Source organism: Centrocercus urophasianus, unplaced genomic scaffold (genome assembly GCF_019232065.1).
Source record: "Centrocercus urophasianus isolate 14NV4802_14NV808 unplaced genomic scaffold, USGS_Curo_1.0 seq_12, whole genome shotgun sequence".
Taxonomy (NCBI): Eukaryota; Metazoa; Chordata; class Aves; order Galliformes; family Phasianidae; genus Centrocercus; species Centrocercus urophasianus.
The window spans coordinates 17,442,357-17,455,699 of NW_024884364.1; the positions used below are offsets into that span (position 1 = coordinate 17,442,357).

At 36.1% G+C, this 13,343-nt stretch overlaps 1 protein-coding gene across 2 annotated transcripts in view; it reads right to left on the reverse strand.

Annotated features, from left to right (window-relative positions):
* The window catches only part of CADM2 (cell adhesion molecule 2), a 178,844-nt gene that overhangs the window by 38,409 nt on the left and 127,092 nt on the right, over positions 1–13,343 (reverse strand). The window contains exon 8 of one of the 2 annotated variants that reach the window (XM_042810408.1): positions 5,887–6,006. The exons of the other annotated variant lie outside the window; for it this stretch is intronic. Within the exon in view, the coding sequence (XP_042666342.1) occupies positions 5,887–6,006 (120 nt within the window). The remainder of the gene's footprint in view (positions 1–5,886; positions 6,007–13,343) is intronic. 2 annotated transcript variants of the gene reach the window in all.

Genomic DNA, 13,343 nt, shown 5'->3' on the forward strand with positions numbered 1-13,343 from the left:
AAAAGGAAAAGGAAAAGGAAAAGGAAAAGGAAAAGGAAAAGGAGGCAAACAGTGTTATGCCACTGCATCTCCAGTCCACACTTGCTGGCTAGTAGTGGACCTTGAGAGACTAGGCATAATTTCTCCCCAGTCTACTCCACTTTGACCATAGAAATACCAAGGAATGGAGAGGCACTTTCTATTTACGGTCCCTCCATCATTTGGTTGGAGATACTTCTTAGGGAAGGTTTCCCAGCTACTGATTTGTAGCCTGTTGATGTTTCTTTGGGGTAAGAAATACTAGTTCTGACCAGAGATAGTTCTGAATGTCTCAAGACTTAAGTAAAGAGGCTTATAAAATAAGTTTGGGCTTTCATCATGGTCTAAATGAAGACATTCTAAACACTGGGGTACCAAGCAGAATGAAAAATTGATCCAATGAAAGAAGTCATTATAATATCAAGATATAGCAGCTCTTGCAAAAGGAGAGGTAAAGGCTGGAATGTCTGATGGGGAGAAAGATAGTCTAAACTATCCAGAGTCTTGCTTTCAATGTCACATTGTTTGGTCTACTGGGGAGTCCAGAAGTTGCATAAATCAGTAAAAGATTATTATAAGAGAAAGGAAAATAAAAAAGAAGAAATAAAAACCTGGAAAGTTGTAATTTTGTTATCTGGTTTGAGTACAAATAAGCACATATTAGTTTTCATGATGCTCCTACATCTATAAAGTACAAAGCAACAAGCTTTTAGCATGCTGTCACACAAAACTGCTTTTAACATTAGACTTTGGTTTTATTTACTATCAGAGTTGAATGCAAGTGAATGTAAACACCTATACCTAAGATATAACTATTCTTGTCTTCCTTATGTGCCACATATCTTCAGTCCCTTCTGTACCTTTTTCTTGCTTTGCTGTTTCTCTCTCAATCCATATTGCCAAACACCAAGCTATGAGAGCTGCTCCAAAAGTATTGCCTCCTATTTAATAATGTTAGCCCAGGACATCAGAGGCAGATATTGATGGAATGACAGCAGAGGTTGAACCCTTTGACCAATATTCAGCTACATTTTATTGCCGTGCAATAGATGGCACCAGAGCAACACTCTGACAAAGAGGCTTCTAATGTGGAAGTGTGTATGAAATAAAGGTGTTTCACTGAATTCTTCCATATGGAAGGAGTGCACCCAATGACATTCATCAGTACTTGCTGAATGTTTATGGAGACCAGTGAGGATTGAGCACAATGAGAGGTGAGTGGTACATTTCAGCAGTGGCAACAGAGACGTGAAATATAATCCACTTTTCAGAAGTCCATGCACAGCTGTCACACCACGAAATGAAGAGCATCTCAGTCAGCTCATCTTCACAAGTCTGCTTATGGTGGTGACTATGTTGAGAAATAGTGTTCTGTAGTTGAAAATTCACTCCATCCAATAGTGTTATTGTGCTCTTAGTAATGCTTCTGTTTCCATGGAAATATGCAGAGGTCACAGGTCACTACTTTTGGAGTGACCTATGTATCTTAATCACATTATGTGAAAGAAAAATTGTCACAAGAAAAAACTGGCAATGCTTAAAATTCTTTTGATATGAAAAGAGCTGGAAAATATAAATACTGTCCAAGTAATTAATGCATTTTAACTGCCTACAATGAAACAACTAATTGGGTCCTTTTCCTTCTTTTCTCTCATGAAGACTACAGAAATTGGACAAAAAGAAGGTAATTTTCTTGCTACGATTGTTGTCATCTACACTATTAAATGGAAACATTCACAATTTCGATTTATTGCAGTATATCAAAATAATCGCACTCTCAAATCTTTTATTAATCCACCATTAACTATTCTTCTCAATTTAATTCTCCATATATCCCTTAAGAAAGTTTTCTTACCAAAATGGTAAAAGCAAAGATTAAAATAAAACAGTAATTTAACAATTATTATTTATTTATTTTTAAGTTTATATATGAATGTTAATTGACTTTGTGAGCAACTTGACTATTAAATCAACTTTTTGACTTTGTAGAGCAGCTGTCTGGGAGAAACCTCATCTCCCTGTTATGAGCAGTGTTTTTGGAGATGTTTTTAGAGACTGCTATATAAAGCTGTGAACATTCTGGCACAGTCATTACAGAAATGAGTCAGTTGAGACTGACTCACTCAGATACATGGAACAGAACTGAGTGGATCTATCTTTTGAGTTTGGAATGCTCTTGTAATGTGCCTTTTACACCTATTAGTGTGTGTAGCAGGAGACAGTGGAGAGTGTCAAAAATAAGTCAAAATTATTGAGTTTTATAACCTCTGACATTTTTTTTTTCTTGCCAGGAAAGAGATTTAAATGAAAAAAATCTTGGGGAAGAGGGGAATGATAAACATAATGCCAAGCCCATGAAAGGGTTTTGTGAACATCTGTGTGTCTAAGGACAGAGAGCACAAACTTTTGTGCTTTTATCTTCTGTGATAGCATGAAGACTTGTTACGAGTGGAGGTGACTTCTATACTGTTAACTACACTCTCTCTTCATCTATAGGACTTCAATGGGGGGACGCAGAATCATCTAGATTAACTTTAGATTAACAAAGGATTTCCACAGGAGAGGGATCCCTCTTTCCACAGCTAGGTGAAAAACCCCAGTCTTCTTTGCCTCTTCCCTTTAATAAAAACAGAACAGCAACATGGATCCACACAGAGCTTTAATGTTACATAAGTCCGATAAAAAGGAGACTACATATACAACACTTCTTTAGACCCCTGAATTGTTTCTACTAATACATTTTATTCTGATTTTGTTGTGCATTCCTCAGCATGGTTTTTAGGCTTTGAGATACCCCTGACAAATATATAAAAGACAATACTCTTCTCTGACATCAAATTGTGTTTAGATTTTTGAGTTAGTAGGTAATGTACCAGTAAAAGAATAATTAATTCCTGAAGGACTGAACATAAAAGCAAGCATACATTTGTCTGAGAAAATGAAAAGTTTGACTAAAGAAGATGTTTATGAATTATCATACTATTATCTAACTGGATCAGTAACTTTTTCTCATGTTGTTTACTAAATTCCATGCAAATTAAAAAAGGGATGGGTCACACAGTTCCAGAAATAACTGACGATGGTTTAAATTTTTTTTTTTCCCATTAATTCAGGCTTTTGATAATGAGAAGGCACAATCATCATAATGTAAAATGCCATAGATTTAAAGGTTCACTGAGATCCTTATATCCTGCAGTATATTTCTGTAATGGCATTTCTTGTGACTAGATGTAACATTCCTCAAGGTGGATTGTGTAATAGTTTTGCAGAACACGGGAATGTCCTGTGAAATTTACCTGAGGTGATTCATAAGTATCTAGTAATAATTTTAGAATAGTAGTAATGAAATCTACTCAACAAGAATATTATATCAGCTACTGGAAGTCCAGTTGAAAGATATCTCAGATGTTGGAAATCCATTTTAAAGACTTCATTAGTCTGTATGTTGCAACTGTATGATGTAAAGTAAACTTCTGTATCTTTAAAGTACGATCAAACAAGAAATAAGAAACTAAGGTATAGAGAAATGCTACTTCTAACCTACCTAGAAACAAAGTTATATATATATATATATATATATATATATATATATATTTTTTTTTTTTTAAAGTTTCGTAGGTCAAAAGTATATTAATAGCTTCCCAACCGCATGCCTCTATGAACTCCTTCAAGTCAGAATTCTTACTGGAATATGAAGCAGAAGCATCACAGGAAAATATGATTACATGGCACTTTTTGTTCAGTCAGGAAAAGATACAACTGAAAACTTGACCCTCAAGTCATTTGTTGCAGGTTTGTGAACATTATTTATGAGTCCAAGAGTGGGGAGGGTGACAAGGCCTAAGGAGAGCATCCTGTCCATTTCCTTCTGTCATTAGCATAAAGCACTTTTAAAGAAATCAAGTCTGATGAAGGTAAATCTAGAAGTTCGTTATCTGCACTGCCACTGCCTCCTCTGCATTTAAAAATTTCTCCACCAAATGTCTCTGCCACTAATTCATAGGACTCATTTGCCTGATTGAATCTGGAGAATAACTCTTTTAAAACTCTTTCAAACTTCCTTTCAAATACAAGCTTTCCAAAAAACAGCTTTCCAACCCTTTGTCCCTCAGATTGTCTGACCAAGAGATCTTATCTATCAGTGTTTCGAACTTGAGGAAATCTCATCTTCTCAGTCATTTTGCTGCGTTCCATTTCTAAGAGAATTTCTGATTTTTTAGTGATTGATCACATTCTTCTGGTTTCCTTCTTCTTTCACTTTCTCTTAAATAGTATCCCCTTGTTACTGTAGCACTAAATTGTACACTTTACAATATGTAGTAGAGCAGAAGCCTGGAAGAATGTCTTCCAGCTATTCTTTTTATTGCAGGGCATGCATATTGTGAAAATGGACACTTCAGAGTAGTGGAAAACAAGGTTCTAACTGAAAACGGAACAGAATACCTGAATCACGTCGGTACACTAAATGTGCAAGCATATCACATATACAGGTTATTTATGATCACATGACATGATCACAGAACAAAACAATCAAGGACAACAAACACCAACATGGAGCACCAAGCACTTTGTCCTTCAAGAATGCAAGCTCCCAGAAAGCTGGGAAGCTTCTGCTGCATGACTCAAAACACTCTCTTTAAAGACAGATCATCTCAGTTCCTTCACCAGAACCATTCCTCTTACTATTACTTAGCCCTTGGAGCACCAGGCTGTTTCCCATGGTCTCTCTGTTTTTTATTTCTATTTTTCTGGTGAGAAAGGACTATTATATAATTCTTTTGTTTTTTACTTTTCACTACAATATTTTTTCACACTCTAAGTATTATTAAAGCTTAAAAATGTAATTTCAGGCTTGACATCAGTTTATCACATGAAGGCCACAATATTAACATACAAATAATCTATGGAGGTAGGAACTGGGTAATCTGATACCATCACAACCTTTATACATTGGACTTATATTTAGCTCAGCTTATTCCTGCAAGTTAGGTTGGTCACTGTAACTGCCTCATAACAATGCTTTCAGAAAGAAAAGATTTCATAACACTGTCTTAAACTCCTTGGGATGGTTATAACTCATCATGTGAATACGGCACTGCAAAAACTGAATATGATTTCTTCTCTCCTTGAACAATGAAAGTCATCTACAGATCACACAGGAACTGTCTGCCATTTCACATACTGTGAGAGATATATTAACTGTTCCTTAACCCTAAGATGATAACCTGTGAAACTTGCAGACACATCTTCACTGTTGAACAGTTCCTGTTCAACACTGAATATAACCATACAATTAAGCTTTCACTCATAACTAAGCAAAGCAATACTAGAATCATTTAAAAACAAACAAACAAACAAACAAAAAAAAAACCAACACAGAACAAAAACTTACATTCGGAACACCTTTAATTCCAAAAGAGTGACAAAAATTATGAACTATGATGCCTCTTTGTTGCCAAGCAGGATTGCATCAACAGTAATTCCAATGCAAAGACACTTATCTTGTTTTAAACATTAGCACCCAAAATAACCAGTCTTAAAAGGTCATGTTTATTTAAAAATAGCTTGCTTGCATTTTACATTCAAGTTAATTTACTAACCTCAAAAAAATTAAATGCAAATGTATACAAATAATTTAAGCATCCTGTCAAAGTTCACATACATACTGCTAACGCAATTAAGTACTCAAGGTCACAAGTAATTTTCCTTAACCATGAGCCATCACCACATGGATAATTCTATTAAATTTATTTTGAACTAAAATCTTTGAAGTCTCTCTTTAGCAATTTATATTCTTTTTAAAAAACAAACCTATAATTTCCTGTTTATAATGTGCTTTTCAGGCCATAACAAAGAAGCATACTGTACCTCTGGTGCTGATGGCTCTTGCCGATGTGGTTGTGCTGGCTGTTAAGGCTACAGTGGTTGTGACTGTTGCAGTGGTAAGGGAGGGGATGACAGTAGTGGGAAGCAAAGTGTTGAAAACATCTGGTGAGTGGAAAAAAAATATAAAATAAAATCATATCATGCAAACAAAGGAGAACCATAATAGTGGTTTAATTTGTAAATACAAGTATGTCAAAAAATGATTAAATTAAAACATGATTAACACAAATTATTACACGTACAACAGTGGTACCTTTAAATTCTTGACATTATATCACTCTCAATTTTTTATAGTCAGTGTGCTAGCAAACAGGATTTAAAATACTGTTAAAACAACCATGTTTCCATAGATCTGGAGAGTGAATGTTTAAGTGACAAGAATCCATTTCTTCACTGAGCCATTTTAAATGTCTCATACAGTAGAAACCATATACAGATGAAACATGCTGTGTCAGAGTGGGAGATGAAACAACAACACCATCATGCTAAAATAAACACACACATGTTAACGAGAAATGGCTGTATGTTAAAACACCCACTTTCAGACAGACTCAATGGACGGAAAAAGGGGAGAAAATGCTACTAACTATAAAAGCTGCTTTTTCCGGATTGCTTTTCTTCTTCCCACACACTTGTTTAAGACACAGTTGTCTGCTAAGATCTAGAGCAGAGTATATTTCAAAATCTTTACCCTAATTAGTAGGCAGTCATCTTGCAATCATCCTTAATACATACATGTTATCATCAATATATAGCTTAGAACTGAAAAATCAGAAAAGCCAATTATATTACTGTTGAAAAAGTAAGTACACAAGTCAGAGAAGATGCAAGGCCCAGATGACAGCATCCTGCAAAACCCTTCAGCTTCTGATCAAATACAGGTATGCCAAGCACAGGCAGCTGCCACTTCATTGCAGAGGAACCAGCAAACTGTTGCAAAATGTTCCTGTACAGAGCAGAACATAACCAGATGTACAGATAGAAAACACTTTGATTACACTGCCAAAAGCAATCAAGACCAGTATCACTTTGCTTATAAGGTGATTGCAGGTTTTAAAGAACAAACAAACAAAAGCCCTGAAGAGAAATACAGGAAAGCACTTCTGTGAGGAAGTAAAAAGCATCTGACAATTTTCAGATTATTTATACCACAGCTTTAAAAGGAAAGGACTAGTTTCTCATCAATTGATGGTAAGTAAGCCATTCCACACCGATTTCAGGAAGAAAACACAACCAATTCTGAAGGGTGCTATTCAATGCAATGCAGCAGAGGAGAACAAGCCTGACCCATGATCTATCTTCCCTTGCTGTGGAAGGAACTGCAATTGGTGTCTGAGTACCATCAATTCTGACTGAAATTAATGGAAGCTAAAGCAGCTCATCCCTTTACAGTACTGGGCCCAACAGAAGACATTTCAGAGACAGGGTTCATGAGTTCAGCACAGCATAATTATTCCCCTAAGACTTCAAATTATAATGTTTGCCTTATTTTCATGATGGATGACAGATTACTTTGCCACTTAAAAAGTTTTCTTGTCAGTTAATATCTATGAGTCACCTGTATTATTACTCTGTATTATTCTGGTTTGGATGAACACCAGCATTATCCCCTACAGAACCTGTACCTGTGGGATTTCCCTCCTGGAAACCTTCAGAAAATGGCATGAGATCTGTCTTTTGCTTGCTGTATACTGATATTTACATCTGTTTTGCGGTATGAAATATTAGAAACCAGAAAAATTAAAACAGGTTTTTCAAAAAAGACAGTGTAGCCACATTAATCATCAGGAAGAACTGCCACACTACCTGGAATGTGAATACCATGATAATTAAACAGAATGGAGTTGAACAATCATTAGAAATAAATTAACATTTTCCAAAAGATACGTCACATGTACTGATCTATGCAACTTCTTTTCATAAAGAGAAACTCCTTAGATAAGTATCTGTTAAAAATGAAATCAAACAAAGCAACAAAAATGCCTTCTTCATAAGGATAGTAAATCCTTGTTTAGTAGAAAAGCTTTACAAATCAGCCTCGTACATAGAAGTTAATTAATGTGATATATTTCCCATAATTATATTTCTTAAATATGTTACTTAACATTTTGCAATGGCAAGTCAGTTGCAACTGACAAATTATTGTTTTATGACAGTTTTTTGTTCTACAAACACACTGTCTACCTAGTTTGCCACACACCGGATTACATGAGTCCCTGGCGAATTTAGAAACTGACTGCTTTTCAGTTTCTATTCTAACTGAAACATTTCCAACAAGATTTATTATATTAAAAGAAAGCCAATGTAGGAAACTGAGACTGGTTAACAAGAACTAGAAGTTACAAGTATTTTAACACAGATATAGTAGGTTCATCTTTTCTGACCACTCCAAGAGCAACAAAAACTTATGTTGACTGAAGTCACTAACTCTGATGCAAAGCATCAATGTGGCAGCTTGTCAGAAACCTCAAAGAAAAACATTTCCTCAAAGGAAACATAAAAGCAAGGAATAGTACTGGCTTTTCTTCTTTCTTACCAGAGAAAGGAGAAATTCACTATGCAAACGACTGCAGCCGATTTGCTTTGTTCGTAGCATTACAGCTACTTGCTCTCAATAACCAAAGAACAAGACAGGAACCAAAATCAGCCAGACTAGCCCAAAGAAATGTAAGTTTAATGGTATCTATCCTTTAACAATGAGTGTGTCATGGGAAAGTATGCATAAAGTGAGAAAATAGCTAACTGCCTTACCATCAACAGATTTTGGAACTCTTGCATCACTTTCTGTCCTTAAATCTATTTGGGGCAGCCTAAGCCTAGATAAAAATTTGCATTCTAAATAGCGCTTGAGTACCACACTCACATAATATCCTTATTTGGGCCTAACAGTCCTACTGAGTCGCTGTGACAGAAAGAATCTTTTTCAGTTTTTCTAGGAAGATTTATGGGTTCCTGAAAAAACCCTAATGTCTTTGCCTTGAAAATGTGTTATTTGTTTTTGTTCTTTTTTGCTTTTTGCTTGTTTGTTTCTTGCATGAGAGAATGCAGAACACAGGCCTCAAAAGAAAGAATAATAATCTGCAACAGCCTTCATTTTCTCCTTGTTTACCGAATACGTGGGAAGTAAGTGAGTTTGGTAGCCCCAAGAATCAGATAGACTGCAAATATAAACTGTAAAAGAGTTACATATAAACAAAAGTTTTATATGAAACACAAACAGATCACAGGCTTCTGTTTATGGAATATGAATATCAGTATTTTAAATATCCATATAAATGTCAGAAAAAGGTATTACTATTTGACTATTTCTAGTTCTATATCTTTTTTGGCAGTATTTTCACTTTGGGGCGCGCTTACCATGCTTCCAGTGAAGCAGATCCCTGCGTTACCCCCATCTTTGTTTTTTAGCAGTTACTGAGAAACATACTACTAAAAGGGCTATATAGCTTTGATCTCTCCTTGAGCTCTCTGTCAAGAAGTATCTCAATGGATTTGCAAACTTCAGTCCAGCAAATGTGTGTTGCAGAGATATCTAATTCTATTTTCTGGCCTTGCAGTTTCTGAATCTGCTTGTACAGAATGTTCAGCCAAAAACAAATTTTTGTTTATGACTTTCATGCCCCTAAATACTGAAGATTGCTATGACCATGGGACCACGTAGAGTGGAAATTTTCAATTCAGGTGGCCGTACTCAAACCAATGCACCAGATTGCTGTATCCATAATACTTAAGTATTAATCCTCATCTTCCTTTGAAGCAGAAAATAGCCATATTTTGCAGGTGGGGAATCAAAGAGGACAGAAAAGCCATGTTAGATATATAAATCAAACAATAATTGCCACTGTTAGTTTAGAAATCTCACTACAATAAGGCGTGTTTAGTGTAACATATTCTATCAAAAATTCAGTAATGTAATAAACATGGTATTCCATCACCTTGCTATCTCTGAAATACAAACAATTCACTGAGAACTAAGTGTTTCCATAAAAGTTTCTGAAAACAGAAAAAGGATTAGGTATCATGCAGGAGAGAATAAGAGACTCTACACTCAATACTTTTTCATGAATATTCCCACAGGTTATGCACAAGGTTATGCATGAGACTGCAACTGGATTTTCAATGAAAAATGATTCAGTGGATGCAGAGAGAAGCATGGAAAATGTTTTAAGGGAGCTCTTCATGGAATGCTACAGTATGTTAGCATGACTTTAAGCCACACTAGCAGTGGCAAGGTGAAGGCAGACAGCAGGTAATCTGACTGCTGATTGTGAATGGAGAGTAAAGAAAGGAGGAGAATGTACTACTTGGCTTGTTCAGGAGGCTGCTCTTAAGGAGAGGCACAAATACAACCTGCTTATGAGTGTCAGAATGTTGCTGTACAAGACTAGCTCACAACACTGTCCAGACGTGCCCAGTCATAATTTTATGCTTGCCTCTCCTTTTCTCTTGTTAATCTAACAGAAGACATTCACCCATTTAAGTGCAAGGAGCCTGGACACTTTACTCTCACTGCAGATTTGGCTCTAAGCACTTTTACTCTCCATTTCTAAATAAATGAGAAATGGTTCTGTTTGGTTTGGTAGGCTTACACGAAACAGAGATCTGACCTATTGAGAATATCTGATTGGTTTGGGGGGAATAAAAAAAGAAAGAAAAACAAAAAACAAACAATAAGCTGAAATGACTGAGCACAATTCAGACAACAATGGCTGCAGTTGATAAAAATGTAAAGGTTTTTGTTTCAAGCTTGACAAAGTCTGACATAAAAATTAAAGGCCAGACTGATAATGATGGATGGCCTGTGCTGTATTTTTACAAAGAGCGAAAGAAGTTTTAAGTGCTAAACTGAACTGAGTGATGACCTACCTGGGAAACAACCTCACTACTCTGCACAAAATTTAATCAGCCTGTGGTATGTAGTACTAAATAATTTAGCAAGGTTTTAAATTCAAAGGGAGCTGCATTTAGAGTTGCTCCCAGAAAATGGGATCGAACAAAGAGATAATTCAGCCTGAATATCATGTGCCAATATCTCCTTAGCACTTTAGACTAAATGATCATGAAGCCTTGCAGACGTGAGGTCAAGGGGTTCTCTTTACTAATTGATTCAGATTTATGAAACTCTGAAATGGAAATTATGTGCTTGACATTTTTGCTAGCAAATCAGATGTCATTTAAAAATATCCAAAACCTTTTAATAAAAGCCTCATGTAGATCTAGATCCCTAGCTAAAACAATTAGAGACTAGTGGTGGATGAGTGCATAATGCAAGATACACAGCTGGGCTAAAATGGCCAAGCAGCTTTGGAAGAACAGAAAGTAAATTCACATAGCACCATAATTCTGAGGTGTTTAGTGGCCCGGTAGGTCGTATTAAATGTTGGAAAATGTAGGAGCTCATTAAGGTTTGATTTAACATACTTTGGTCGCCTAGTAAGACAGAGGAAGAAAATCAAGTGCTAAACGATACCAGAGTTTCATGGAGAATTCTCTGCCTTCTTATAGAAACTGTAGTTTTTTTCCTATTTTGAAAGCAACAGATTTCAGTAGCAAATGAAGGACAACAATGTATTTAAAAGCAAATAATGACTTCTTCCTTTTCAAGAGTCAAGTAGGTAAATGCTATTTGCCTAAATTTTATCCTTAGAAAATTAGGAATAGAAGAATAGAAGGCAAAGAACCAAATCCACTTCAGTGTTAATACTTAGTAATGGCATCACGGTGTCACCCAAAATTACTTAAAAGTTCGTCTTATATTACCTTATATGACCTTATATTACAAAATGTCACGTTTTATGACACATGTACAGAGTAGAAGAGTTTAGGACAAAACTAAAAGCATGATAAACATGAGAAAATGAGGATTAGTAGGAAGCTGACATTGAACTATGAAGTGAAAGTTAACTGTCCTGTTTGCCATAATTGTCAGAAAACAAGGAGTCAGGACTCTCAAGCAGGTGACAAGAAAGAAGCGATGGGAAGAAAGTACCTTAATACAATAGGAAGAACATGGGATGAGACAAGAAGTTCTTGTGCCCGAGGGCAGAGGTCAACTCTATGACTTCCCTTTGCCCCCATGTGCAGATGTCCAGCTCAGGTCTGCTCTTACCACATGCAGTGTCCTCACAAGCTGTTGCCCTGATTCTTGTCCCTGCCCACGCTGCCCCTGAATCGAAGCTTGAGGGGCATATTCTAAAGTTCTACCAACATCCCAAACTGTAAACAAAAGCCATTGCTTCACAGACAAGCAGTGCTATGGAGTATTAAGTCTCTGTGACAATCCTGATAGGCACAGGCAGCCAGTGCCACCATTGGCAGGTAACTGGAGAGCCTGGCCAGGACAACAGCTTTCCTCCACTGCTCCTCCTGAGGGGCACAGGACAGCCCTGAGTAGCATTTCATATATACATATATATTTTTAGAGAAAGAAGTTTTATCTGGTTAGCAAAACATGATCTTTATGCACAGCACAGATGTTGCCACAAACATGGCTTTGTTACCTGGAAAGCAAAATATAGTATGTAACACTCACAGTTGCACATAGGTACCACAGGAATAGTGAACCACAGGAAAGCATCTAACATGAATATTCCAGTGTTGTGCTAGTGACTGATAACTTATAAAATGATGCTCTTTTGAAGCCCTTATTTCTTACTGTAGAGATCATTTTGCTTCCCATATCACTCCGATGAATTTGCTATCAGCAGATACTCTCTAGCTGCAGCTCCCTTATAAAGAAGTTTGCAAAGGAAGGTCTGCAGTGCTGGACTCTTAATTAATTGTCCATCACTGTCATTGTTTGCCACCATTCTAGACACCTGAAGAGCTCATTGTTCTTGCTCTTTCTGATGCAGAAGAATGAAAGGTGACACAATGTAGTATCTCACAATATATCTAGCTATTGCTGTTCACTTTTGGTGGGGCAGCTTATATGAATTATATCTTTTGTACCAGAGAAAGCAAATAGCTTGTTATGTGGTACTTCTCAATTCCTACTTGTGCTAAATCCAGCTGATATACAGAGAACATAAAAGGATACATTTGACAAGATAACTACTTGTTCTGATGAGCAGATATTGAAGATTACCTTAACACAAGGAAAATCTAAACTCTCAAGTGGGTGAACTCTTCAATACTGAAGATTTGTTTTCAAGTGCTCTACTTTACTAGTTTTACTTTATTAATGGTTATTAGCATAAAATGTACCTCTGAGGACATATCGAGACAAGTATTCCACAGAAAAATTAATCTCCCATGATCTGGAGTCACACAAATACAGTATTTTAGACTATTTCAAATGTACACTCTGAAAGCACTACTCTTTCCCAAATTACATTTTGCCAGCTGTGAAAAAAATCCTTTCAAATTTTATAATGCTAACGTTAATACAAGTATATTATTTCATTTAAAGGAGCTATTCTATACTGAATAAAATCTTT